Source organism: Pelmatolapia mariae, linkage group LG10_11 (genome assembly GCF_036321145.2).
Source record: "Pelmatolapia mariae isolate MD_Pm_ZW linkage group LG10_11, Pm_UMD_F_2, whole genome shotgun sequence".
NCBI classification, from domain to species: domain Eukaryota; kingdom Metazoa; phylum Chordata; class Actinopteri; order Cichliformes; family Cichlidae; genus Pelmatolapia; species Pelmatolapia mariae.
Window position 1 is genome coordinate 59,123,980 of NC_086236.1, and position 27,654 is coordinate 59,151,633.

The following is a 27,654-nucleotide window of genomic DNA, read 5'->3' on the forward strand; positions in this document are numbered from 1 at the left end:
CAAACACCGCACTCTTTTTTTCTTTTCTGTTAACTCGTTCTCACTGCAATTCAACATTATGTCGTCAATTTGCATTTTCTCAGTCCAGTCCAATCCCCCCCCGGCCGCGACCCAACAGAACATCTCCATCTGTGCACTCCCATCACTTGTGTCACGTTGTTGCACATTCTGCGCTGCCTCCCAGTCTCTGAATCACTGTTGATGTTGTCCTGCAGCCTCCGCTGAAAACTGGTTTTGCCTACAAATCCATTGCATGCTGCTTTGCCCCTCTCTGTTCATTGTTCACTCCATCTCTGGCTCCCTCCCTCCTCTTTCTCTCAGCATCACTCCCTGGGAACCCACTTTTTTTTTCTTCTACTCAGTATTTCATGTTGCCTTTCTGCATCTCCCACTCCCCGTTTTCTTCTCAGTGTGCCTCTCTTCCCCCATTTTTCTGTGCATCTCTTCCTCTCATTAGCCCTCATCAGACTGAGAGAGGAGTTCACTATTGTGTATCCAGCGTGTGAGTGGATTTTTAAAAATCTCTTTTTCCTGATTTGTTTAGTGCACACAGTTGGCCGGCAGCTTTGCATTTTTACTCTTTCTCGTGTTAATCTGGTCAGGGTTCAGTCTGGTGCTCTGGACAGAGATTGGTCAGGTTGATGCTGGTGGGGGTCGGCATTAGAAGTGCGCCCCAGCTATGAAGTCAGCGAGGGGTTAGACTCCGCTAATCCGCGTTAACAGATTAATTATCTTTGGGTAATATCGTGTCACTGCGGTGTTGTGAAGTCGCTCGGGTGTTAGGCTATGAAGGGCTACAGTGCAACGATAAAGAGTCCCTTAGGGGTGTCTCCTCAATCTTAATCCCCCTCTCTCTCTCTCTCTTTCTCTCTCTCTCTCTCTCTCTCTCTCCATCTATCTCACTCTCTCCCACTCTCACTCACTCGCGCTCACTCAGAGATCCTCTCCCATCCATCAACATAAGCACCTCTCTACTGTCATCAGACGACCAGACACTTATCGGCCATTTAATATTTAAATAACTACCAGAATTGCCGTCTTCATTTTTGTGCTTTTTGTCATATTTTTGGCATGTCTCCAAGCCATTTTTTCAGGATGATGTTTTCTCAAGAGCATCAGGCGGTGATGGCTGGCAGTATACCTCTCTGAGTGGTTAAATATTTCACGGACGCCGGCAGAGAGAAGAGACAGAAGGAGAGAGAAACCTCCCAACACAACCGACAGAGGTAAGAGACTGACCCCTCTCTTTGTCGATTAGTGGCTTAATTGCTGATGTACATGCAGAGATTGGCCAATTAAAAATGTATATTACACCAAATCACAGTGTTTTCCCAATTTGGGCTCACGCTTATCTTGGCAAATATGATTAATGGATGATCATGAAACCATTAGACTGTGTTGCCAAAGGAGATCCATGCTTATCTTTTCCAACCATGACACTTAATAGGGGTCTGCTGCCTATCAGAGTAATGTGAAAATGCAGTAATGAGTTTTATTGCAGTTTCTCAGGGAAATCCAATGTTTTTTTTCCACCTAATTGGAGTTTCATATGACTTGGAGCTTATCTTTTTTCATGATTTTCACCATCTGCAGGATAATTTACTGTCATCAGTGGGAACACACTGTGTCACCCTCAACTTCATGCCATGCTGGACCCCTCGCACACATCAAAGCTTTGATTTGCACTGACTTTCTGAGTACGAGCTGCACTCGCTTACCTTCGGTCAGCTGACTTTGAAGGTTCATTGTTGCAGCTGAACATTAATTTTGAACATAGATGTGAGGTAGAAATTTATTTTGAGGTTTGACTTTTACATGGGAGAGAAATTCAACTACACAGAGATGTTACTGAATTTCTTCTGGCTGATGAAGTGTCAAGAGGGGTTTGTTTTTTTTAATGCTGTCTCATAAATTATGGTTATCAAGGTTGGTTTTAAGAAGCTCCACGCACAGGCTGTTATGTGAACGATAACAGGTTTTATGAGGCCAGACTGCAAACGAGCATAGTTCCAGCAGCAAGCCAACAGCATTATTTATATCTTGTGATTCAAAGAGATGTAGCCTCATAAAAAAAGAAAAGGTGCAGAATGATTTTCCCCGTGCTAAAGATGATCCTAAATTCAGCTGACAGAAGATGCTTCAGCCTTATTCCCATTAGCTGCCTCACAAAATGGCCCTTTTTTAAAAAATTCAGACATCATGGAGTCTCGTATAAACCAACTGAGTACATCTTCTGTGTTTTCTGAGCTCTGCGCAGACAAAAGACAACACATTTGTTCTCCTGCTTTTTCTTTTTATTTATTTATTTATTTAGTTATCTCTCAGAGCTCAGAGCCGTGGTGAGAATCTGTGGTTTTCCTCCATCTCTTTCATTGTCTCTCGTGTTCTTTCCTTCTCCTTTTTTCATCTTTTCTCTCTGCCAACTGTGCCTAAAATCACATTTATTTGCCTTCAGTTACGCAATGGTAGCTGGCATAATAACAAGCTGGCAGGAAACATCATGTCAACTTGAGGGTTTTTATCTATGACAACTGCTGAGTAACTGGAGCTCCTCCTGGACTGTAACCACCCCCCACCCCCTCCCATCAAACTTCCATCAGCGCCTCGTTAGGTGTTCCTCTACTTTTTGGGTTGCAGCAGAATCCTACCTGAACTTTGACCAGACATCTGTCATAACTGTGCATTTCCTCTTTCTCACACCCTGACCGGCTTAATTTTGTGCATGAAGTGATACAGATAGCTGCGCTCTCAGGCGACTGACTCATATCTCTTTACCATTAACTATTCAGCAATGGCATTTATGTGAGGTTTTCTGCTTCTGTTACCACTGATGGGCCTCACAGTGACATTCGCTGCGTTGTTGTTCGTCAAAGGAAGTGCTTTTCCACACTGATCCACTTCTCATCAGGTTCTCCTTTGATGTTGAATTAGTCCCTTACTTGTTATGGATCTCAAAGAGCTTTTACCCTCAAAGTCTGATAAATGCATCTCATAGACATGCTTCAATATAGCTAACCTAATAAACACACTTAAGATAAATGGTACAGTAGGAAATGTAATACTGGATGACTTAGTACAGAAGTCTGTTTACACTGCTGATTTGTGTTGGATGGATGTAGTTCTCACAGTGTGTGAACCATTATGTTCAGCACAGTTTTAATAAGGGAAATGGAGTGTTGGCTGTGATTTGATTTGTGACAGTTGGGCTGCTGGAACCATTAAGGTGAACAGGCTTATTGTAATGGGCTTAGAGAAGCCCTGTCTGCCCCGTGGGTGAGCCATTAACTCGTTCTGGGCTGCAAACGCCCCAAATCTGAATGGCCAAACTGTTTGGGCTTTGAATGTGACATGTGGCAAAATCCAAACTTTTATCACGCACAGTATTTAGTACAGTTATGTGCAGTGGCTTGTAAGAATCAGAGCCACTGTGTGGGTGACTCAATAGGGAGAGTGAAAAAAGTCTCTCTTAAGTAGAACATTGTGCTAGCTGAAGCTACTGGACAAATCACAGTGGCTTTAAAACACACAGAAATCCAACACAGGCCATCAGTTCAGGGTCTCTTTTTTATTATTGAATAGTGATTAGAGGCAGAGTCGTATCTGTCTGTGATATCAGCATTGAGCTGCTCTGTATAGCCTCTATATTTAAGTGACAGTGCTGTTGTTGTGAATGGTTGTCTCTCCTGCTGCCTAAAAATGCTCCTTTGTCGAACAGTAAAGCTCTGACGGTCTCTTAATCTGGGCAGCCGGTATCAGAAGCCTACAGACTCTGTCTTGCCCTCTGTTCCATCTCTGCTCCTTCATTGTAATGAGTATTCCAGTGTGTGTTTTAGCTAACCGGATTTGCCCTTTGTATTTACCCTACTTTCACCCCCTCCCCTTGACCAGCTTTAGTAAGATGCGCTGAACAGTGGAGGAGATGGTCAAGAATTGTGTAGCCTTTTCTCTTTCATAGCCTTCACTGTACCTTGTCTGCGTTTTTTCTTTACTTTATACTCCAGAAAACACACTTCAGAGACCCCAAACCACACATTCCCTGCATGCAGAGGCTTGTCACATACTACTATTCATTATATTAGAGAAAGGAATGGCATAAATAACAATATTATCTATGTTTCTTTAAGTCAGTGCATTTAAATGTAATTGTATTTGCTTTTTGATCGTATTTTACACTTTATTCAATATTACAAGTGGAGAGAGACAAAATAAATGTGAGGAAAGAGAGTCAGTATGCATGAAAGTTTAGCCTGCCAGATATTGAACCGGGGAGTCAGGGCTGACTGAATTTATGCCCATGTGGTCTGTGGCTAACCAAACAACTGTCAATTGGCCCTATGAAAGATATCTTTCTTTGCAACTAGGCAAAAAAATTAAGAAAATTTGATTTCATCTCTAAATATTTTTGTCACAAAACTCCACATATTTTAAGTTTTTTATTTCTTAATTTATTTCGATCATGTAAACAATATTTAAAGTTCATTTAGCAAAGAAAAGAAGAGAAAAAATGCTATACAAATTAAAGCTAATGCATTTCAATATTGCTTCAACTGTTCTGATTCAGTTACATATCAAAAAACTAATGGGAGGAAGTACACACTTATTTAAGCCCACCCCAGTTTAAGATGTTATAAAACACAGAATGCTCTCCTGATCATATATTAATGGAAACCAGGAAATATTTAACATTTAAGTTGATTATTAGAACAGTGAAACTAACAAAACAATGTTTTAAACTTAACCTCCTAGGACCTGGCGTCCACATATGTGGACATCACATTTTGGGTTATTTAGACCAAAATACTCAACTTTGCTCTACAAGGGCCTGATATCCACTTACGAGGACATTATACTACTGTTCTATCAAAATGTTAAACTAATATCCTCATATGTGGCTCTTAGTTTAATTAAAAACAAAAATAAGGTAAAAAAAATCTGGTAATTCTTTGTTTTTACATTCATCGGGCCCCAATATGCCCAAATATCAAAGAGAAATTAAAAATGCATGCCGTGGAAGAATTCAGGTCTTAGGAGGTTAAAGATAAAAGGTAAAAAAAGAGAAAATTGCCAACAAAATAGTAACATTTTAGAAATCTTTAGCAAAGCTTAAAAACTAATCAACAAAATTATAAAAGTGTAATAAAACTGCAACAATTAAAAACCAATAAGAGCAATGGTTAGGAGGTAATTAAGAGCAACACAAACAATGAGGCACCTTAAGCAAAAGCAACGCTAGAAACATACGTTTCTTTTAAAAAAGTAGAATATCTCGGATGCTGAGACTGATTGTGTCAGAGCTTGGAATCACAGCTGCTTTGGACTGATCAAGTTTTCTACTCATCTCAGGCAATCGTTTGTCATGAAGTCTAGTTATCACCTGCAAATGATGCTTGAAGACATTAATAGTAACCTCTCTTTTCTCTCAGCTTCACCCTGTGCTCAGGAAGACCTTCGTCCCTCCTGAACCTCTTTCCTCTCTTCCATTCTTCACATCCTGGTTATTCTGACCCCTCTTTCTTGCCTCCTATAGGGTGGAGGAGGGGACTGGTGGCAGCAGAAAATGGCTACCATGACTACGGTACCCAGCTATAACCCTTCGCTGTGGGTGAGAATGTGTCACGCCCTGCCCCGGTTGGACTTCTCCATGCAGATGAGGGACAACGTCTTTGTCCCTGACAGCTGGGAGTACCAGCAGGTAACAGACACCTGCCACTCGTGCCACACTGTAACCACATGCTGTGCTGTGGCTGTCCAGTCTGAGGTACCAGATCGCATAATAATTACAGCCCTGTTACTCAATTTGCAGTTGCAGATATAATTGATATTTTACTGCAACTTGTGGCACAGTGTGCTATAAATTGTTCCACAAATTTCTAAATGTCAGAGCAACCTGTAGCAATATAATAATGGCATTTACAGGCCTTTAAAAGCGTGCATAATTATTGGTGCAGTATGTCAGATCTTGTCATTCCTCATTTCTATACCTTGATTTTGATGCTTTAATCCCCCTTTTGAACCATACCGATTGGAGCTATTTTATGCGATTTGATATCAGGTAGTGCAAGATATTCAACATGGCGGGAACCCGCTGGAAGGTTTCCACAGTTGCTATTGTGCTCATTGTCCTGTTTGTGCTGTAAAATGCAAGGTTCATCCCTCTCTTCCAGCAAGCGCTCATGCAAGCGCTCCAGCTAGCCATGTCTCACAGTGTTTGTGACTTCTCTGCGGTACAAAGAGGAGGTGGAGGGGGGACTCAAATTATCCTGCAGAACAGAAAGACAAAAGAAACTGAAAGTGCTCAGAGAGAGGGAATGAGTAATGCAAGGAGGTTTTCCGAAGAGAAAGCCGGGCAGAGAGAGAGCAAGAGAGACAGAGAGAGGGAAGGCAAAGTGAGTGAGTGAGTGAGAGTGGGAACGAGAGAGACTGGCAGTGAATGTATTTAAGTAGGTCACAGATTATTAATAGAGATTCAGTGGTGTGGATAGAAAGAAAGAGAGGGGGGAGAGAAAGAGAGTGGGAACGAGTGAGAACGTGGGGAAAGAGGGATTGGGGGAGTGGAGCGAAGGGGAGGGGCTTCAGAGGACATGAGGTGAGAATGGAGGGAAGGTGGAGGAATGGGGCAGATGGATGGAGGATAATACTGTAGATATGTGGCTGATATGTGGCTTCAGCTGTGTTGATTTTATGACGTGGAGCCTGATGAAAAGCAAAAGGCTGAAATGGCTCAGTGACATTAGAATCCAGCAAGGTGCACAGACTGATGGGCATTCAGGGGTAAAAATCTTTGAAACAAGTATTCACGGTCAAGAATCGCCTCCTGTTACTGAAGTTGCATTAATCCTGTGGGGTATGCGTTATATGTGTCTGTATCCTTGATTTATATCCTCACACCTTTTTTATAACCATCTCCTGCTGTTAGTGGAGGCAGGACAATCTGACAAGCACTGAAATTTAACAGGATTAGTCAGTATTCTTGTAAAAATGGAATCAAAGTGCCATTTTTTTTCTTTTTTTTATATTCACTGACTCATCCTCTGATATTTTCCCCCTCCTCTTCCTTTTTTCAGACTTTGCTGGTTTTGTCCAGTTTATCAGCCATCGCTCTTGTTATCTCCCTATTGGTGGTTCTCTCCTTCCTCATACACTACTGCTGCTGTCACCGTGGTGACCGGAACGAAGGATCAGAAGAAGAGGAGGAGGATGACGATGGCAGCACGGGTCACGGTTACAGTGGGAAGAAGGGGCGGTCAATCTGCTGTGTCACGTGGGTGGCGGTGGCGGCTGTCACGCTCTGCTGGTGAGAAAGAGTTTTCAGACGTCACTGTACTTCCTGGCAAATGTACACACGACGCCTTTTGGCAGTAGTTGAAGAAGTATTCAGATGTTTTTCTCAAACAGAACCAATCACACTCATTTCTGGCTCATTATGTTTTATCTATAGACTCTACTAGAGTCAGTTTGCATCATTCACAGCTCAAACCAATATTTATCAAAAACTGGGCCTTGGTGCAGCCCTTCAGTTCATCCTCTCATTGAAAAAGTCATTTTATCTCAGGGCGCCTTCCCTTTAGCTCTTTACCTCCTGAACGCTTCAGAGTAACCTTTGAAGCTCTTTTCAAACTAAACAGTTTCTGTCAGAGTGAGGGTCGTCTCTGCCTTTGCAGCTACCTTTGGAAAACCCAGAAACTATTTTAATGGATATCAAACCACATCTTTATTGATATGGGTTAGTCATCATCCATGCACCTGTCTGCCTATCCCTCTTCTTTCATCTATACCCATCCATCCATCCATCCATCCATCCATCCATCCATCCATCCATCCATCCATCCATCCATCCATCCATTTAATATTTAATTTACATCAAATAATTGCACAGAGCCAAGTTGCATACCTACATAGTCATTCATCCTCTTCTTGAGTTCACTTTTATTTCATTTTTGATGCATCATAATTTCTCATTAACTACATTTTAGAGAGAAATAATTCACAACAGTTAACTCTACTTTCTAATTATAATTGGAGATAAAAACACACGACTACTTTGTACGTTTCATTGATACATTTATGGAGTCTAAAACATGTTTTTCAAACATCTAAAGATACAGCAGGATGGAAATTATACTTGAAGTTAAATCTGTGTGACAGTACATAGATCAGCACACTTGGGTCAAACCAGAATTAATCTGTAATATTTCTTTTGGTTTTTAAACCATAATGTTTTAACCATCATGAACCCAAAGCTTTAAGACTAAAGAATGCAAAAAACAATTTCACAGCTATTTAATTATAAACACACGCTAGGATATCCTATCAGCCACTCCAACAGTAAACCACTCTCTGATTCATTGTCTATTTAAGTGTGAATTTGACCATAATTTGCAATCATGCTCTATTAAAGAAGACTTGAAAATATCAATTGAGACCATAAAGTTGTCAGGAACGTTCCTGAGGTGGTAAATTAATTTAGAATTAGGGTAATGTTCTCACAGTCTTAAATAATATTGGACTGCAGACACTTAGATCGCCCCCTGCAGGCCATCAGAAACAATACAGATTTATAGTGCTTGTGCATTGGCCTCATTTTTTAAGGGAAAACATCCACTTCTATGCAGTATATCAAATAAGTGCATTACCTTAAATATGATAAAATAAACTAGAAAACTGAAATGAAGCTCCCCGTGGAATTAAACTTATTGTATTAAATGTACTTTGCTTTCCAACAGCAGTGAAGCTGTGAATCACAAGCTGTCACCTCCATCATCTCCATCGTCATGTGTTCTTTCCGTCTCTCACTCAGTCACTGATGTGTTTATAATAAAGACTGGCCCAGACAGCAGCTGACAGTCATGTGACGTTGCTGTTTCCCAACCACAGGGCAACAATTGCACTGTTAGCTGTGTGTGTTTTGGCATTAAAGTGTGTTTGTGGATGATCTCAGCTCTCCCACCTACGGTACAGCAGTCATTTACCCACCGGTGTTCCCTGCAGCTCCGGTGACCATGCAGTCATCAAGTCAGTACATTGTGTACACTGTATATTGCACAAAATTGCTGCCTGACATCTGTCCACAGCACTGCTGTTTAACGGAAGTGTGAGTCACTCAGAGTAAGCTCTGCTCCCCGTCAGACGTTTTAAGTCTGAGCTCCATCCCAGCTGCATAAGAAAATTATAGTGCCATTTAAAGCTTCAGCAGCACTTGTTATTATATTCCAGTCCATTGCCTGCCTAGTTATATACACTGAGACTACATCACAGGAAATAATGTGCTGCCGATTTGATTTCAGCTGCTTTAATGATTTCAGCACATGCAGACTGTAGGTGTTTGAGTTGGGTCGTGTCTCCCCCTTATGGAGCATAATGTGATGTCATAGTCATCGTCTCCTCTGATGCTCAATAAGGCTCTCTGTGCTGGACTGAATGAAGAAATTGTGATGCGGTTTACCGTTAACAAATATTTATTGTCCTCCTGTTTTCTCCAGATGGTAACCTTTGGCCTCCAGTATGAAACAAGCGTGTGTCATTTTTAAAACGCAGCTGCATTAGACAGCATTTGGGTTTGACAGTTTGAAATGCAAAGCACACACAGACACAGGCACACATTCCTTCGCCCCCCCCTCCGCTTTCTAATCTGGGTCACATACTTTGTGGGAGATTGGGTCATACCATTCCTCCTGGGTTTGAGGGGATTTGATGAACATCTGGCCTGGGCCTTAATCTGAATATTTGAATAACAGAGAAATGTGTAAACACGTTGCTATGTTTAGCATTTTGAATATTTTCCTTGCCGATGCTGTGAGTCATCTTTTTTCCCCCATCAACTGTTTATTCCATCCCCTGCTCACCACTGATGGTATGCTCATCCAGAGCGCACATATGACATCCTCACCAGCTCTATCTCCTCCTGTCACATTCATTTAAAATGTACATACACGCTGAATTAAACATTACATTTATGCCTCCGCTATCTGTTCTCCTGTCCCCCTCTTTCTCTCTCTCTGTCACCCTCCCACAATGTTTTCATGTTTCCTCCCCCCCCCCTCTCTCTCTCTCATGCAGTGTTGCCATAGGCATCGGTTTCTATGGCAATAGTGAGGCTAATGATGGGATGTATCAGTTGACCTCGTCTCTTCTCACAGCCAATTATACGCTAGCTTCCATCGATCTGCTGGTGAGTGGTGCTCTCTGCAAGTAAAATGTCATGCAAAGTATCTACCCTGTATGACTGTGTGTGTGTGTGTGTGTGTGTGTGTGTGTGTGTGTGTGTGTGTGTGTGTGTGTGTGTGTGTGTGTGTGTGTGAGAGAGAGAGAGAGAGTGTGAGAGAGAGAGGAAGACAGATGGGGTGAATTTGTTCATGAGGTCTGCAGAGAGGGAAAGAAAATCAGATACAAACTTCTGTTTCATTGATCTCTGTGGTCAGACAGTGGTTTATGTGTCAAACTACTAAATGGCACAGGCCAGCAAATCTGTGCATATTACACACGAATTAGAGAAGATATACTCTATTCATTCTAAATGTTGGCTCAATTGAAAGCCTATAACAAAATAACTTCAATAAGTACATTAAATGGCATTTTATAGTTCAATACAACACAGCATGGCTAACTGCATTAAAGAAAGAAACTCAGCAAAGCTGAGAAATAAAGTCAATTGAAACAAGGAGCTAAATACTTAAATAAACTATTACATTAAAAAAAACAATCTATTTAAATGAATAGTGTAGTGCACAGTGCAATAACGTGGTGTGACAGTGCAGATTTATGTTTACATGAGAGAACAGATTACTCTCTGTAGGCAGATTTGCTGCATTGCATGAGAAATACCACTGCATGATGCAAAGAATATACATAAAGAGTTACATCAGCTCTTAAACTAACACCTGAGAAACTGTAGGAAGATATGGAAAAAATATATAAACAATATGTGGTTAAAAAATGAGACAATCGACCACACTTCTAAGAATTACACACTTGAAAGTGTTTAGAGAAGTAGTGAAGAAAGTTAAGAGAAAGATACTTTATTCAGTCTACTCCTAACCTTCAACGAATCTTTACAAGCAGTGTTTCTAGTGATGATTGATATGATCAGTGGAATAATATTTGGCCATATTTTACTACTGAAGAAAAGAAACCCTGAATTGAACCTCAAAATTAAAATATTTTGCAAAAGTGAAGCGAAGTTTTCAAGGCTTACAAAATCTTTTGATTTTGTTTAAAAAATAAAATTAAGATAATTAAGAAATAAAACTGAGTTTTCCTCAAATTGGAGAATTCAGGTTTGTTTCCAGGAGTGGGCATCCCAAATTACCTCCAGGCTCAGAATCACTGCATGCTCAGAGAAACTACAAAACCCCCAAAGAGCTACATCTCAGACTCTACAGGCATCAGATAGCATGTTAAATGTTGAAGTTGGTGGTAGTACAATTAGAAAAAGACTGCACAGGTGTGGCTTGTTTGGAGGGTTGCAGGAGAAAGTCTTTTCATGAGGTTAGGTTTGCAAAGTTGAATCTCAACAAACCACAAGACTCCTGGAACAATGTCCTTTGGATGAGACCAAAGTGGGGATGTTAGAGAATACAAAGTAATTGATTCAATAATCCAAATTAAACTCCAACTTCTGCAGCGTATCACTGCTAACAGGATGCAAACCACAACCGTTCCGAAAAGACCTTAAAATATGGACACAGAGACATAAAGATAGCAAACACATATGAGAAGTAGTGAAGTATTTCCCCTTTCAGAAGTTTGATAAGTGTAAATTTGCATTATAGACTATGAGAGCCATTCTGAGGCGCCAAGATGTCCAGCATCTTTAGCTCTCTGTATCCTAGACCAGGATTTTATGACCCTATGAGCATCATCAAACTCACTTTGTGGTTTCAGTCCTACTTTACTCCCCTCACATTCCTCCTTCCTCCCTCAAGATTTCAGACACAATTACTGGACTTCAGCTGTCTATCTCTGGCCCACTGGCCTCGATGGAGGAGTTATTTACCGGCAGCAAACCCTTCCTGGTTTCAACGCGGAACTGCCGGAGGTTATCTGAGAACGTCATCAATCTCCTCTCCTCCATCTCCCTGGCTCGGTCCAGCGTTGACACTGGGCTGGGGAATGACAGCAGTATCAGCGGGGCGTCCATCACGCCTCTGACCCCAGTACCGCCCTCTGTGGCACCTACAGTGGTGCCTAACAGCGGCTTAATGGCCAGCCCCTTCTCACCTGGCTGGGCGGCCAACACACTGATGGTCAATGAGGACTACAGGTAAGGCTGCACAGTTCAGGATAATATAAATTAATAATACAGTTTATCAGTTTGAATGAGTAATCTATTATTTATGCAGCATTTTCATGGGGTGAAAAAAAGCAGTTCTTACACCAGTTCAAATACCATACTAGTGCTTTTACAGCCTGAAATAATGTGACAATGTGAGCTTTTGTTTTGTTTTTTTTACTTGTTTATGAGAGAATTATTTGTTACAGTTAGAAAAGCCCATGAGATTTATACCCAGTGCTTTAAAAATAAAAATTAACAGCTACCTTTCAGTTTACCTTGTCAGGGTTGGAAGGTGTTTATGTATTTCTGCAAAAAGCTCTTTGTCTTACAAACTTCCACATGTACAAGCTGTCTGCAAACACAGCCACACCCTTGTTCCTACGATGCTGTGAGAGGCTGCCAGACGTCCTGCCCCAGCCCCTCATAAATGTTGCATGTTTATTAAGATGTGTTTGTTGATGTAATGCCATTTTCCCCCAGTTATATTATGTTGATGGGCTGCTTTTATATTCCATATTGGAAACATTTCAGTTGATAAATAAAAGCTAACAAGTATATCCTAGCTTAGATAAATAACGTCAGTCAAGTAATAACAATGTCCTCATAAACAAAGCAGATTGTTCCCTTGTTGCAGGGAGAGGGGAAGGAAAGTTCAAGCTCCTGACTCATTTTACACAGGCAGCAGTTTTGATTCTGGGAACAATTGCTGGTGACTGAATGTTTATCCAAGATCAGGCGGAAGAATCGAAATGTGATCAGATCTGCCCAGTGGTGATTTGGGGAAAAGACACATACATGAATTTTACATAACATTGGTTAAATTATTATATTTTATTTTTCAAAGAGTATTTTTCTTTCGCCCTCAAAAATTGCTCAAATAAAAGTGAAAATCCCTTTTATCTATTTCTTGATCATCTTATAATTCATGTCCCCAGTAAAACCAGGACTTTTAAATTAAAAACTAGATATTAAATGCAACTAGCTCCATCGCAAGCAAACAAGTTCATAAAGCATCATTACTTTACCAGGAAGATAAAAAAACATTTCCACATGTTTTTTTTCTAGTTGTAAACACTATTGTAAACACTGCTACCACATTTATCCCCATTGTTGAGGCAAAATCATCATGGCCAGAGGATTCTAAATCCATAAAAAACATTGCAATTGCTACTAAAAAAACCTGAGAAAACAGAAATTTGCTTTCAGAAACTCTGTGGGATTAATGGGCACAACATAGCAGTTGTGCTATGATAGTAAGATGTGATGTTTTCTATTAAGTAGCTTGTATGCAAGTATGGATTGATGATAAATGGTGATGGATATGTACTTACACAGACATGTAGAAAGGTAGGTATATGGATGGATAGAAAATAGATGGGTGGATCATGGGTAGATAGGTAGGGTGTGAATCTATGGATGGATGGATGGAAAGATGATAGATTGATATATAAATAGACAGATGTAGGTACATGAATGTATAAATGGGTAGATATGGGTGGATGGATAGATAGATATCCCATATTAGAAAAATGTTGATTGGACTTTAAGTAAAATTTTGGTGAAGTTGCTGTTAAGCAAGGATTGGTATTGTAATTAACACACAGTAATATGTGTGTGTGTTGTAGGTGGCTGTCTTATGTGTTGCTGCTGCTCCTTGACCTCATAGTTTGTCTGTTCATCCTGCTGGGACTCGCCAAACAAGCCCGTTGGCTGCTCATCCTGTGAGTACACACACATTTGTATCTTTAGACACATACCACTCAAAAACTGGATTGATGGCAATGGGTGTCCTCTTGGTTGAAGAGTTTCTGCCCCCCCCCCCCCCCTCCACAGGATGACAGTGCTGGCTTGGCTGGCCCTCTTCCTAAGCTGGGGCTCCCTGGGTTTGGAGACAGCCACTGTGGTGGTGAGTAGACTCAGTAAAACTGTGATACAGGCTGGCTATAGCGGAGAGAAGAGAGCTTTAGGAGGCCGACCCCTGATGGCAACCCAAAGTAATGTGCATATATGTGCTTATGTGTGAATTCTGTGCCTATTGTGCTAAACTGTGAAAAGACCTGCCTCCTAGGGAACGCTGCAGTCATTGCAGAGGACCAAGGAGGCAGGAAAATGGGGCAGAGATTAAAGATTCAATGTGCGTGTGCACGAGTGCGTTTGTGAACAAAGTGTGTTTATGCAGCAAAGTGCGTGTTTTACATGCAAGTGTGTTTGCAAGTGTGTGGCTTGTTGGATTCAAGAAGTAAAGATAGAGAAGTGCTTTCAACAAGAGTGAGGAGGGGAGAGGAGGAGCAGGAGAGTGCATCTTGAGATCACTTTTAGAGCGAGAGCAAGCCGAAGTAAGTGATAGAGAGAGACAGAGAGTGGGGAAACCATCAGCTTGCAGAAGGCATTTGGCTCTATAAGTCTTTACAGTGAGCATACAAAAAAAATTGCACTTTAAAATAAAGTTTTAAATGGACAGTGTTTGGCTGAAGGTCTACTTTTCACTTCTAAAGAAATTGCATCACTGTGCCATTTGTTATCATCAGCAGTCGAGCTACAGTTTTAGATGGTGACATTTACCAGTAACAAAGAGCATAAAGAGCATTTTTATGTCCAAAACAGAGGGCTGTCCATATGAACTATTTCTCTTTTAAAAGCGCCCATTCTCTTTGAAGAGGAGACTTTGTTGGTGTGCGTGTGAAAAAAGAGTAAAGGGTGGGTGTTTTTCTGCATGGCTGCTCAGTTTAAGAGTCTCAGTGTCATGTGGGGCTGCCGGGAGATGTCCCAAGGCCTGTGGGTCCACACAGGGCTGCTCTGTCCCTGGTCACTGACAGGGAAACAATAGGCCAGCTGTGGGCCTCTCAACCTTATTCTGGCCACCATCGTCGCTTTCTCAATCCGTCGTCAGGCTCCCTGTGTGGCTCTTGCACCCTCTTCTGGTCGGGCAATCTCAGGCTGAGAGAGTTTGTGGGAGTACACTCTCTGAACCGAAGTGCGCCAACCTCAAAAACACAGATGATATTAAAAAAGAGGCTAAATGAAAGAGTGATCTAACAGCAGGAGAGGAGAGCATGGGAGGAGGAGGGGGGTGTCGATATTTGCTGCTGTATTGTCCGATGCTGTCAGTTATCTGTAGAGACAAGTATGTCAGTTGGTCACTGTGTCTACAAATGTTTTCCTATCTGATCATTTTCTCTTGCCCTCCCTCTTCCACCTCACCTCTTCCTCACTCTCCTCCTGTCATCCTCTCTCACTCTCCCCGTCACTCTCGCCAGGCTCTCAGTGACTTCTGCTCAGATCCAAATGCGTTTGTCCTTAACTCCACCCAGTTCAACAGTGGGACCAGCTCAGGTACAGATTCCCTCTCTGAGCAACACTTTCTGGAAAATCTAGTTGTTTTCCATGCCTGCCATGCACTTGATTTACCCCCTGCCCCAAATGTGCTTTTGCTAGCAGAATCCAATATAATGACAGATGACTGTTTCCACATTTTTTCCTATTGTGCATTGATCTTTTGTGCACTGCTGTTTTGTTGGCCACCCAGACGTGTTGGATTATTACCTGACCTGCAACAGGCGCATGAACAGTCCATTCCAGCAGGTAATGCCACCTCTGCCAGTCAGCGTATTACATTTGCAGGTATTTGCTGATTCTCTTACCCAGAGTGATTCAAAGGGAGTGAGCAGATAGTATGTCAAAGTTTCTGAAGGGCAGTTGGAGGGGAAAAAACCCCCAAAACTGAGGACAGGATGCACAGCTGTTGCTATGTGTCCTGTCCTTAAATGATTTAGTCCCTCGACAAGTAGCTACACTCTCAGCATATTAATGCTATGTTTGAGAAACAATGCCAAATAAAACCTCTGATTTCCACTGACTATATTGACTTGTTGGCTTTAGCTGCTGACCCAGTCACAGAGGGCACTCTCAAACATTCACACACATCTCTCCAGTCTGGACAGAAATGCTCTCACACAGTTCCCCAAAGCTGAGGTATGTGCACTACTTACTTTTATGAAATACTACATTTTCTGCACGTGGACCGCCTCCTCAGTGGTTTTCTCACATTCTAGAATTTCTATGTCGTTGCAGAAATCACTCAGGGATGTTCAACAGATACTCAACTCAACAGAGGGCAACTTTCATCAGCTGGTGGCACTACTGAACTGCCGGGGTCTGAATAAGGTGATCAGAAGAGCTCGGCACTGCTCGCTACTGTGCTGCTCTATTCTCATTTATTCATTTCTGTATTTTTCTGCCATTTTATTCTAGGACTACATTGACTCACTGAAAGGCCTGTGCTATGACGGGATGGAGGGATTGCTCTACCTCTCCCTTTACTCTTTTCTCTCTGCTCTGGCCTTCACTGCCATCCTCTGCTCTCTACCTGGTGCCTGGAGGAGCTTCCCCAGGTAGGAAAAGAAAACAGTAACGTGCACGTCTCCATTGTAACACAATAGAAATGTGGGGTATAAATGCTGACACTGAGAGCACAAGTAAAAGTAGGACTTTGTTGTTATGTCTTTAAGACCTGGTCTTTAGTAGAAGTTATTTACATTTGTCTGATTCACAGTGTTGTTATTCAGTTTTGCCTATTTTGCCTAGTAATGCATTTCCTCTAGAAGTGTTTCTCTGTAGCAGATATTGCTGTTTGATATTTTAAGCATGAAACATCTTGCAGTGTATTCTACTGCTAAATAAAACCTAATTTTTATTTATTTATTTTTGTACAGATAGGTTCAGTTTAGTATTTTTGTGCTTAGCAAGCCCACAGGAGCAGGAGTGGGTGGATGGTGGAAGTGGTAGCTGGTTTTCTCTAAATACATGAAATCCATTTGCAGCATTACCTATTACAAATACATTCAGTTCAGTTTTATTTATATAGCACCAAATCACAGTATCAGTTGCCTCGAGGTGCTTTATAATGTAAGGTAAAGAACAATGATACAGAGAAAACCCCAGCAGTCACACAACCCCCTGTTAGAAAGGACTTGGCGACAGTGGGAAGGAAAAACTCCCTTTTAAGAACCATCTGTCATGACCAGTTACAGTATAACAAATGGGTTCTTAAAAGTAGACAGGGTCTGTCTCCTGAATCCAAACTGGGAGCTGGTTCCACAGAACAGGGACCTGAAAGCTGAAGGCTCTGCCTCCCATTGTACTTTTAAATACTCCAGGAACCACAAGTAAACCTGCAGGCTGAGAGGGAAGTGATCTAATAGAGTGACACGGTACTATCAAGGCTTTAAGATGAGATGGGGCCTGATTATTCAAGATCTTGTACGTGAGATAAATATTTTAAATTCCTTTCTGGATTTAACAGAGAGTCAATGAGGAGAAGCTAATATGGGAGAAATATGCTCTCTCTTTCTAGTCCCTGTCAGTACTCTCGCTGCAGCATTTTTGGATCAACTAAAGGCTTTTCAGGGAGTTTTTAGGACATCCTTGCTAATAACGAATCACAGTAGTCCAGCCTAGAAGTGATAAATGCTTCTAAAGTTCTTATTTTTGCTCTTTTTCTCTCTTTCATGGTCACCGACAGTGAATCAGAGGAGTACGAAGACTCAGACAGCGAGAGTGAGGACCCCTTCACTTCCCATCAGGCACGTAGACAGATGTCCTCGGGGTCTCAGCGAGGGGCCATGGCCCCCTTCTATAATTACCCAGGGGCAGGGTGGACACCCCCCTTTTCTAGCGCGCCGCCCCTCCCGTGAGTAACACAGACACACAGACACACAGACAGACAGACAGACAGAGAGAACGCACACACACACCCTAAAATTATTATTTTTTAAATACAAGAGGAGGAAGTTGCTGAAACAGATGTTTCTGTTTCAACATCTGGATCCATGAAAAGCTTTTTACACTGGTGTCTCCCCCGAGCCCCAGACTGTAAAAGTCCAAGATAATATAAAACAGAAGAGTAAATTCAGAGACTGGCGGAGCACTGTTTTTGTTTTTGTGCAGACACATAGTCTTTTTGCTGAAGTGTGAAATCACATCCCGCCTTCCTTCAGAACATTATTACAGCACAGTTATAGCTATACTGATGAGTGCAGGACAGTCAGCCAGGTTCAAACTCTCCTGCCTTACACACATGCACACACAGGATTAGGCTGAATCCACAGAGCTGTCAGGTTAAGCACATGCATTGCAGACAGACACACAGACAGGTCATTATGGACTACAGCGTAGGCAGAGAAACAGACACAACTCCAGAGGTCTGTCTGTCTGTGTGTCTGTCTATTCGTCTGTCGAGTGTTTCGGGACAGACGACGTAGGCCACTCGGTCATTTCACAGATCTCGTCTCAAATGGCGTCCTGTCTCCTAAACAGCAGTGCGCTGCTGCTGTGTTGGGTGGGGGGCAGGGTGTCATTGACGAGGATGCGCTCGTAAAAACTCCAGCGGTGTGAGGCTCAGGTTGACTATAGGTAACCCCTCCCACACACACCCTCCTGCATCACTCTCATCTCTCACCTCACTGTGGTGTCCAAACCCCTCAGATTATTATCTCTCTCTCTGTCCTGCTCCTTTTTTTTCTTCATAATTCCTCCTGCTTCCTGATTAGTTCTCCCTATATGGAGGACCGAAGCAGCCAAAATAAAATAAGCATAAAGAAGTAAATAAACTACTCGGAAAATCAATGATTATACAAAAGGAATATTTAAGAGAAATGTAGGCATGAACAAATGTATAAATGCAAGAGAAATTCATGTTTTTTTAATTGGTTAAATAAATGAAATTAAAAATAAAGAAATAGATAAAAAGGAAAAGTACATAATAGAAATATGAATATCAATTTATGTCGCATTTTGTAAATTAATCGGTGTCTACATTTCTTTTTTTTATTATTATTATTATACTCATATATTTACTTCCTTATTTATATTTGTTTTTGGCTGTTTCAGTCCTCTGCATACCTTCAATTTTCTCATCTTACTTTGTTTTGCCCCCCGTCTCCCCTTACTCCTTTATGCAAAAATCAAAGTATAGTTAGTGCTACTAATTTTACTTACTATCCTAATGCAGTGGATCGTCTTGACTCCATATGTGATATTAACGCACAAATACAAAGATACAAAGAAACTCAGAAACTCAGCTAAATACAGTCCACTCCTCTTAAATGGAAGCTGCTCAGGACTGCTTTAAAAGCTTTCTGGGTTTTATCATGCAGATAAACAAATTCATTAGCAAAGCAACATAACGGCTGAAATGCAGCTGGCGATTCATACCCAGTCCTAAATGCGTGTAATTGCAGATTATTGTGCAAATCCTGTTGTGCATCAGTCAGGAGTGGACTGTACACCTGCTGCTGGTGCTCACAGTGTCCTGCCTGAGTGCCAGTAGTACTAATAGCTCTGCTGAGTGCTGTGTTGTCTGCACTATTTTTCTAATCGTTCTTTCTCCTTTTTTCCTTTTACCTGTCCGTGGGTCTCGTCATCCTGCGGTCCTCCCCCTACCCCCTTCTGTCTTTCTCAATGTGTCTCACCCCTTCTTACCCTCTCTTCTTTATCCTCTATTCGTCTTCTCCCGCTATCTTCTGTCCTTGTCTCTTTCTATCTCTATACAGGACTCCAAACGTTTCCTCCAATGGCAACCCTGGCTATGAGAGCCTACCCTTGACTGACAGGCAGTCCCCACCCCCCTCTGTGAGTTCCTCTGTACCTGTGACACCATCATACTCTGTGCCATTTTTTTCATTGCTGTTAGTGCTCACGCTCGCTTTGATAACGAGTAGCAAACGGACTAACGTGGTTCATTTTTACTTCAACGGTTTAAAACCTTTAAAAAGTGCAAAGCATATCAGGAAGAACATTTGTCCATTTTGACAACAAAAACTATCAACGCTGGGAAAAGAAATGAACTAAAAGCAATTTACAAGGTTTTTCTGGTTATTTTAAAGCACATAGGAAGGTTTCAGGTTTATGATACTGTCAGAGACACTGCATGACTTTAATAGCATCTCCCCCTCATATGTGACCTCCTGAACACCTTTATCTCTCAAGGAAGACCAGGAGATGCAGATCAAGGTGCCACAAAAATCTACTAAGTGACCTTGATCACGACAAGTTAGTCATGCTCAGCAGTTTTACAATGTTTTGACAAGGTTTCAGCTTAAGTTATAGAGCACACAGAGTACAGACTTGCAATCTCTACCATCATATAACCTTGCTCTAACAGGTGAACAGACTTTCAATTTTATAATGACAGCAAAAGTAATTCTTTGAAAATTCAAATCAGACTCCATCTTCCTGGTAAAAGCTGTAAGATAGGGTTGAAAGTCCAGGTGGGATGATACGGGCTTATTTTGCAGCTACAGGACCTGGACACCTTCCAAACACAGAGTCAACCATTGAACTCTGTATAACAATGTACTCTAGAGTCAAATGTGAGGCCATCTGTCAAGCAGCTAAAGCTTGGCCCAAATTCTGTCATGCAACAGGACAATGATCCCAAGCACAGCAGCACATCTGAATGAACAGAAAAAAACGAAAGAATCTAGGTGGTGCATGGTCAAAATCCAGACCTAGACCTGACTGAAATTATGTGGTGGGACCTTAAGAGAGCTTTGCATAAACGAATACCTGCAAACCTCAATGAACTGAAACAACGCTGTGAAGAAGAGCTCACCCGAAACCCTGGCTGATTAGGTCCCACACCCGCTTTCACACCTTGGCTCATGTGATTAGAGGATCACCAGGGGGTCCTTTGTCCCTCTTTGGGGGGATACTCCCACTGGGTTTAAATCTGGGACTCTCGGCCATTTGACCTTAGAACTGAAGAAGCTTCTCGGATGAGAGGTGAAACGTCTTCAAGCAACTTTAAGAAGTCCAGACGCTTTTCTTTCCAAGCTCCTTAGGCTGTGAAGAAGAGTGGGGAAAAATGGCTCCATAATGATGTGAGGGACTGATAAAGTCATGCAGAAAGAGCTGTTAAAAGTGCTTCTACAAGCTGCTTTAACATGGGAGGTACTTGAAAGCTTTCCTTTGTACATGACTGTATGACTCGATTTCAACAAGTGAGCAAGCTTTCACTTTCATAATGACAGCTTAAGCAATTCTTTGATGTTTCAGCAGACTTCAGCTTCTGAGAAATGCTGTAAAATGTGCCGGGAACAATGCCAGTCAAGATTTTGCTAAATAAAAAAGAACATATTTGGATTTATAGTCTAGTTTATGGACTATAATATGTTGCTTCTGAGAAAAGAATGAAGTAAAACAGCAATATTTACTTCAGACCATCAGTTTGTGAGGGCCAGCCAATCTGTCACACATATATATACCAGAGGACAAAATCAGCTGCCTAAAGGCTAAAAGAGCTGAAAATAAAGGGGTGATGCTTTAAATGAGCGTAATAGGTGCCGTGTTCTGCTTTGGATAAGCCAATGTTCACATGAATGAATAACAAACGTCATTTTTTTCTCTTTTACTTTCTCTCCCTGAAACTTCGGACCATCTCGACCTCTCGTCTGTTGAACCCCGTCCTGTTCTCTGGAAGCGCAGTACTCTCCCAGCATGCTGACTGGTTACGGGGGAAGTCAATCACACCCCAACCCCGCCCATTCGAGGAACCTGTATTCACGTTGATTACTATTATTTTTTGTTAGGAAATGTATAGAAAAAAAAATGTTTAGTTTTCTTATGAATGGACACTTTAATGAAATGAAAAAGAAACTAATCTAAATAAAATGAATGCTAGGTGTCAAAGTGCGTAACGTCAGTACCACTGAGTATTATCATTATTACTATTATTATTATTAAAAGCACTTAAAAGATACAACCGACAGTGATTCTGCTGCTTGGTTATGCTTTAAACCAAGTGTGCTTGGCCTAAATTCCTCCCTCCCTTTTGTCCAAACTGTGTAAACTGTGGTGAGCCAAGTCAGAATGGTATTGACATTACTACGTTGTAGTTTTATATTCTTAAATGTATCTGTACCACCACTTTATTTTCGAGTTTTTATATAAATATTGTTGTAGAAAAGCACTGGCACGTAGCAACAAGACACATTTTTTTTCTGTGAATGGTTATGCAGTTCCTTCACTTGGTATGATTTTTTTTTAATTACTTTTTATAGGTGGCGATTCTGTATTTTCCTTGTATTACCTTATGGTACTCTGTATATCTCTCACTGTCTGTAATATCTGAATAATCATGAATCTTTGCTCTTTAAAAAAACAAACAAACAAACAAAAAAAAAACTTGAGGGCTGCCGTGACTCTGTTTTAATGACAGAACGGAGAACCGCCACTCAATCTCTGAGGGTGGAGAACTAGAAATCCCATGCCATGACAGCAGGTACATAGCAATATGAATCTTGCTACTGGTGCTGCAGTAGCCCTACCATAACTAGCAATAATAACTATGTATAGCGTTGGATTTCTGAGATCTCTCCAAGAAGTTTTTGTGTATATATGGTACTGGTGTGAGATTTCATCGAATCCCTCCCTCTCTGACCCCGTTAACCCTTGAATTGAGTTTGTATGGTTATCAATGCTCCTTTTGAATGGCATCCTTTTACACTCGAGAGTCTAATATAAATAAAAATAACTTCAATAACCCGACACTGGTCTTCATCTTCATGTCAACACAATGCCAAGAAAAAACACACACACACACGCTTTGCAAGAGACTTGTACTTAAAACAAAAGGTCAATGTTTAATATAAATAAATTTAAATATTATTCACCTCTGAGCTTAGGTTTATGTGTAAGTTATTCACTAGTGTGTATCAGAGACAGCGCTCCTATTCTTTCAGATATGCATAGATCACTAGGGGAGACAAAACACAAGTGTAGCGCCTACATACAGTCACGTGTCCAGTGTTTTTGCATGTTTTCAAGATTAGTGAACTTAACACTGCTCTGTACCTCAAACCTGGATTCACTCACTAACTCTTCACGATGTCAGCTACTTTGCTCTTTGCATCGTCTCCCTGGGTCCTGTGGCTTCCTCACAAAGTCCAAAAATATGCATAGGGTTAAGTTATTTGACTCTAAATTTACTGTCAGTGTAAATGGTCATGTTTCTCTGTGTTGGCCATGCGACATACTGGCAACATGGCCAAGGTGTACCCTGCCTCTCACCCTTTGACAGTTGGGATTGGCTCCAGCCCCCCCAACCACCCTAACTACCCCGACCTTGAACTGGATAAACAGAAGAAAAATGGACTGAGGGAGCTTCTTCAGCGTGTGGCTTGTACAACTTTACCACACAACTATAACACAGCTGTGGTCAGAGGTTTACATCCACTAATGGAAAGGCCTTTCCAAAACCTACTGAAAATTTATGGACTATGCTTAAACACAGTCTCTGTGCCTGATTTAAATTAACTCCATCATATCTGCCAAGATGAATGGTCAACTATTCAGCCAGAAGCTTCCAAAAGAGTCTCGCTGAGGTGCAAAATGGCAGGGAAAATTTAACCAAATATTAGTGTGGGTGTATGCAGATATTTAACCCTGTGTGGTTTAGAGAAAATCCAGTTTCAAACTTACACAGCCAATTCTTGTTTTTCAAAGTCATTAAAGACGTATGCTGTACAATCATTTCATCCTGGAAAAAAAAAAAGTTCAAAGAAATCATTAAAAGCCCCAAATTATCATAACATTCGTGCCCACGAAGAGCGCGTGTAAACTTCTGATCACGACTGTGTAACTAGACTAAAAAGAACGCAAGAAGTCAAGTAAATGGATGAACACATGCAAAGACACTGGTGCAGTCTTCTGGTGCCTCTTTAAGGCGATGCATTCAAGGCTCCTGTGCCTGCATGAGTGCTAACAAAGACAAACAGTGCAAACAACTCAAACACTGCAGTGCATAGAAGGTTAATAACAAGTGTGAAGGAAGAGATGGCGCTCCTTCACAATCAACACATTCTGGCATAACCATAGCACACGTAGCACATAACGAACTGGATCTAAGACAACAGTATCCTAAGTGGCGAATTCATCCTGATAGCATTTTAAGTAATCAAATTTTCCAGTTACCAAACACACAGTAACATTTCACAATCAGGTCACAACAAAAGTGTCATAAACTAGCACAAGTTTGCCTCTAACCTGCAACTTTGTCAACTCAAAGAGTTAAAACAAAAAGTACAAGAGTATAGTTGACGTTGCAGATAGATGGGTCATACCAGAGCAATGGTTTTCTTTTTTAAGCCGTTACAATCAAGCAGTTCTTCATTTCAGGATTAAACGCCCACCTCTGCTTCTCTTTGGAATTTGTGTGTTTGTGTAGATATTAAATGTATTTTAGTGCATTCCCTGAAGATATTTTTTTAACGAGGTGTTTGCTTCTCTCTTTCAAAATGTCTGTCATTTCCCCAGAGGAGGGTTTTTTTCCCCCCCACGCTTTGCAAAGTTATATTCTGTCCCAAGGCATCACTTCTTGCTGTCAGCGTTCAGCCACGAGCCGTCCTCCTCCACCTCCCGTCGGACAACGAGCAGCATCTCTGCCACGTCCTGAGAAAGCTGTTCAGTGAGAAATGTGCTGAAACAGAAGTGAAGAGAGAGAAGGTTAGAAGAACACAGACAGTGGGGATTTTAATAGAGCACAGTGTCCTAACACAAAACAAACAATGAGGTAACCCCCACTCCCATGTGACCAGTCACATGGTATGACTCACTCAGTGAGTTCAAACAGCACACAAAAGCCAAGTTTAGATCGAAGTCAGAGCAGAATCACTCACACAGAGATTACATCTCTGCTCCTGAGAGTCCAGGAAACATTGGACGTATACGTGCACAATTCTTACCGTAGCTCTGCTTCTCCGCCGATGCAGACCGGACTCTTCAGCTTAGAGTCCAGGTTGTAGTACTGTCCGCTAACTTGCCGAACTGCGAGCCAATGCCGCCGTCGGAGCGGGAGGGATACAATCCCCAAAGACACTCGTGATGGGACATTCAGAATAAAGCCTTGGACCTTTGACATACAGAGGTTCTCAACTTCCCTGCAGTTTGAAAGAGGGGAGAAAGAAATCACTAAATCACCCACTTTGAGATAGTCTTACTTAACCAGTTATTACACGCAGTGCATCTCAGGGCATTTTTCATTATGAATGACCTCGACCCGGATAGCCTACTTCTGAAGCACTTACTGGTTTAAAATTAAGATATGTTGTTTTGAGAGGAAAAAACCCCATCTGTGTCTAAAAATAGTCTCAAGAATTCCCTTTTCTTTTTATTACAACAGCCTGGCACTAAGAGCTGATCTCAATATTCTGGATCCCCTTGCAGTATACAGTCCCAGCCACGTTATTAGGTACACCTTGCTAAAACTGGGTTGGTTGGTTGTAATCTCGGTTCCCTGAGTGGCCCCCAGTCTAGTCTTCTGATACTGTATCCCATCTGCTTCAAGGTTTGACATGATGCACGTTCAGAAATGGTGTTCTGCCCTCGAGATGATTTCTTGGGAAAATCCCAGAAGATCAGCAGTTTCTGAAATAAACAGACCCGTCCATGTGGCACCAACAACCGTGCCACGTTCAAAATCACTTTAAATCATCTTTCTTCCCCATTCTGATGCTCAGTTTAAACTTTAGCAGGTCATCCTGACTGTGTTTTGATGCCTAAATTCCTAAACGAACTGAGTTGCTTCCATGTAATTGTCTAATTGGATATTTTTATTAACAACCAGCTGTATAGGTATGGCTTTAAAAAAGCGACTGTGAGATTAAGTAAAGGAGAAAGGTAGAACAAACAACCCGGAGACATAAAGTAAATTTCAAATTTACACCAACATTATGAGCACAGAGGCGGGACCTCTACACAAAATGACATTTTCATTTCAGTGTGACTCACTTACCTGCGTTTGTCCCACCACACCGCAGCCAACTCCCGGCTCTGTAGTGCCGCCATGATGACGTTGACATCATAGTTTCCCGTCCCTAACACTGACCGATGTGGGTTCACGACACACTGTGGAGCCAGCCTGCCACGAGAGAAAAAAGGCAGAGAAATCCAGTTTTAAAAAACCAAACGTTATACTGCATCTTCTTTACAAAACTGTTTAGATTTTCTTTTTACTTTCTTGCATATAAATACCATCACAATGGATAACTGTTGTCCCAAAACAACCACAGCGATATGAAAAAGCTGTGTTTTTGTGGGGTTGAGCTGCTCTGCATTCAAATAAATGTTGTTTGTCAAAAGCCACAGAGATCATGACTCATCTGGCCTCATGTTCAATTAAGCTAATGGCTGCTGACGTTCATGGCAGCCTCACTGAAAAACAATGGTTTCTGCTACACGGACAGCACCCACTGCTCTTTCCCCACAAAAACTTAACGTTAAATTTTCCTAACAGTGAGTGTTAAAAACAACAACAACAAACACACACACACTCCTGATCAACTTAAAGCTTTTGTTAAGAATAAATATTTGGCATTTTTCACTTTTAGGTGGAAGACATGATGGCTGAATGAGGGAATTCAGTAATTTCTGCTTGAGTCTTGGAGTTCCCAGTAAAAGCCTTGCTCGGCACTGCCATAACTGAAGCTAAACATGAAAACCTGTCATGTTCAGCATCTCACACACGCCTTAGAAGATAAAAGCAGCTGCTGCATTGCAGAAAAATGGCAGTGTGTTCACAGGGTAAACAAATTATGGAGTATTGTCTGGAATGTTGAGGTTATAAACTGGTCAGATCATTGGTGAGTTTAGCAGATGGATCGTTTGAATGCTCTCGCTGGTTTGTGTACAGATTTCCGTACACCGTCACGTCACCCAGAGGCTGCCCTACCTTTTGCAGATATCGTCGGCTGTCTCTTTGGTAAACACCCGCTCCTGGAGCACGTTGTTGAGTGCGTGAATTGCGCACAGCTCCAATCGTTGCTTCTCATGAAACACCTCTCCTTCGCTCATACTAAAGCTTCACAGACAAACGAGAAGTCTGGTTAATTAACGGTCATATTACATCTGCTAGCTAGCAGTTTGTAGCCCATTCGGGCTAGCGGCTGCTCGCTGTAAAGGAAGCTGAAAAATCTGAGTATACACTGTGTTTATGACTGCTGGCAGTTTGGAAAAACATCGCCCCGATAAACTATTATTAATCAACAATAGCTAAACGAAGCTACCAACCTGCTGATAAAGCGATGCCCTGTCTAAATGATGGTGGAGCCTGACAGCTACATCCAGAAACCGGAAGCTGAGCCTTTGTTGTTGAGATGGTGTTGGGTTTTTTTTTTTTTTTTGTCGTCCGTATGCGTCCTTCACAGCAGGGCTGGAAACCCCGCCACTTTAACAGTCTAATTATGCTGAATAGAGGAAAGTAATAATAATGACGGGATTAACTCATCTTCAACTCATCAATGGTGTCACACACACACACGCTTCTTCCCCGCGTCTCATCACTGAGCTGATGCTGAAGCGCCCCCTAGTGACGAGCCTGATTACTGCTG

General features: G+C 41.6%; 2 protein-coding genes across 5 annotated transcripts; one reads left to right on the plus strand and one right to left on the minus strand.

The window, feature by feature from the left end:
• The first annotated feature begins 292 nt into the window (after positions 1-292).
• Positions 293-22,816, plus strand: ttyh1 (tweety family member 1). 4 transcript variants are annotated; one of them, XM_063488552.1, is made up of 16 exons: positions 293-502; positions 1,083-1,226; positions 5,528-5,692; positions 7,065-7,294; positions 10,057-10,168; positions 11,922-12,259; positions 13,897-13,992; positions 14,105-14,177; positions 15,529-15,604; positions 15,798-15,853; positions 16,151-16,243; positions 16,343-16,435; positions 16,523-16,662; positions 17,793-17,960; positions 19,822-19,900; positions 21,755-22,816. In XM_063488552.1, the coding sequence occupies exons 3-16, from the start codon at positions 5,558-5,560 to the stop codon at positions 21,836-21,838; spliced, it is 1,773 nt and encodes a 590-aa protein (XP_063344622.1). In that variant the 5' UTR covers positions 293-502; positions 1,083-1,226; positions 5,528-5,557; the 3' UTR covers positions 21,839-22,816. The 4 variants fall into 4 exon arrangements, with proteins under 4 accessions (XP_063344622.1, XP_063344623.1, XP_063344625.1 ...); XM_063488555.1 differs by lacking the exon at positions 293-502 and having other exon boundaries at positions 640-1,226; positions 15,798-15,892; positions 17,793-17,853; positions 21,750-21,860; XM_063488554.2 differs by lacking the exon at positions 293-502 and having other exon boundaries at positions 643-1,226; positions 15,798-15,892; positions 17,793-17,853.
• Positions 22,400-27,605, minus strand: josd2 (Josephin domain containing 2). Its single transcript, XM_063488556.1, has 5 exons — positions 27,335-27,605; positions 26,997-27,125; positions 26,061-26,186; positions 25,012-25,206; positions 22,400-24,746 (listed from the first exon to the last, which is right to left on the minus strand). The coding sequence occupies exons 2-5, from the start codon at positions 27,116-27,118 to the stop codon at positions 24,638-24,640; spliced, it is 552 nt and encodes a 183-aa protein (XP_063344626.1). The 5' UTR covers positions 27,119-27,125; positions 27,335-27,605; the 3' UTR covers positions 22,400-24,637.
• Positions 27,606-27,654: the final 49 nt, after the last annotated feature.

Excerpts from the sequence above, each read along its gene's own strand:
- ttyh1 (XM_063488552.1), top strand. The coding sequence starts at position 5,558 with ATGGCTACCATGACTACGGTACCCAGCTATAACCCTTCGCTGTGGGTG. Across the intron at positions 15,854-16,150 it reads TGAACAGTCCATTCCAGCAG|CTGCTGACCCAGTCACAGAG; the intron begins GTAATGCCACCT and ends TGTTGGCTTTAG. Across the intron at positions 19,901-21,754 it reads GGCAGTCCCCACCCCCCTCT|TACTCTCCCAGCATGCTGAC; the intron begins GTGAGTTCCTCT and ends CTGGAAGCGCAG.
- josd2 (XM_063488556.1), bottom strand. The coding sequence starts at position 27,118 with ATGAGCGAAGGAGAGGTGTTTCATGAGAAGCAACGATTGGAGCTGTGC. Across the intron at positions 26,187-26,996 it reads GCCGACGATATCTGCAAAAG|GCTGGCTCCACAGTGTGTCG; the intron begins GTAGGGCAGCCT and ends CTCTCGTGGCAG. Across the intron at positions 25,207-26,060 it reads GTGTGGTGGGACAAACGCAG|GGAAGTTGAGAACCTCTGTA; the intron begins GTAAGTGAGTCA and ends TTCAAACTGCAG.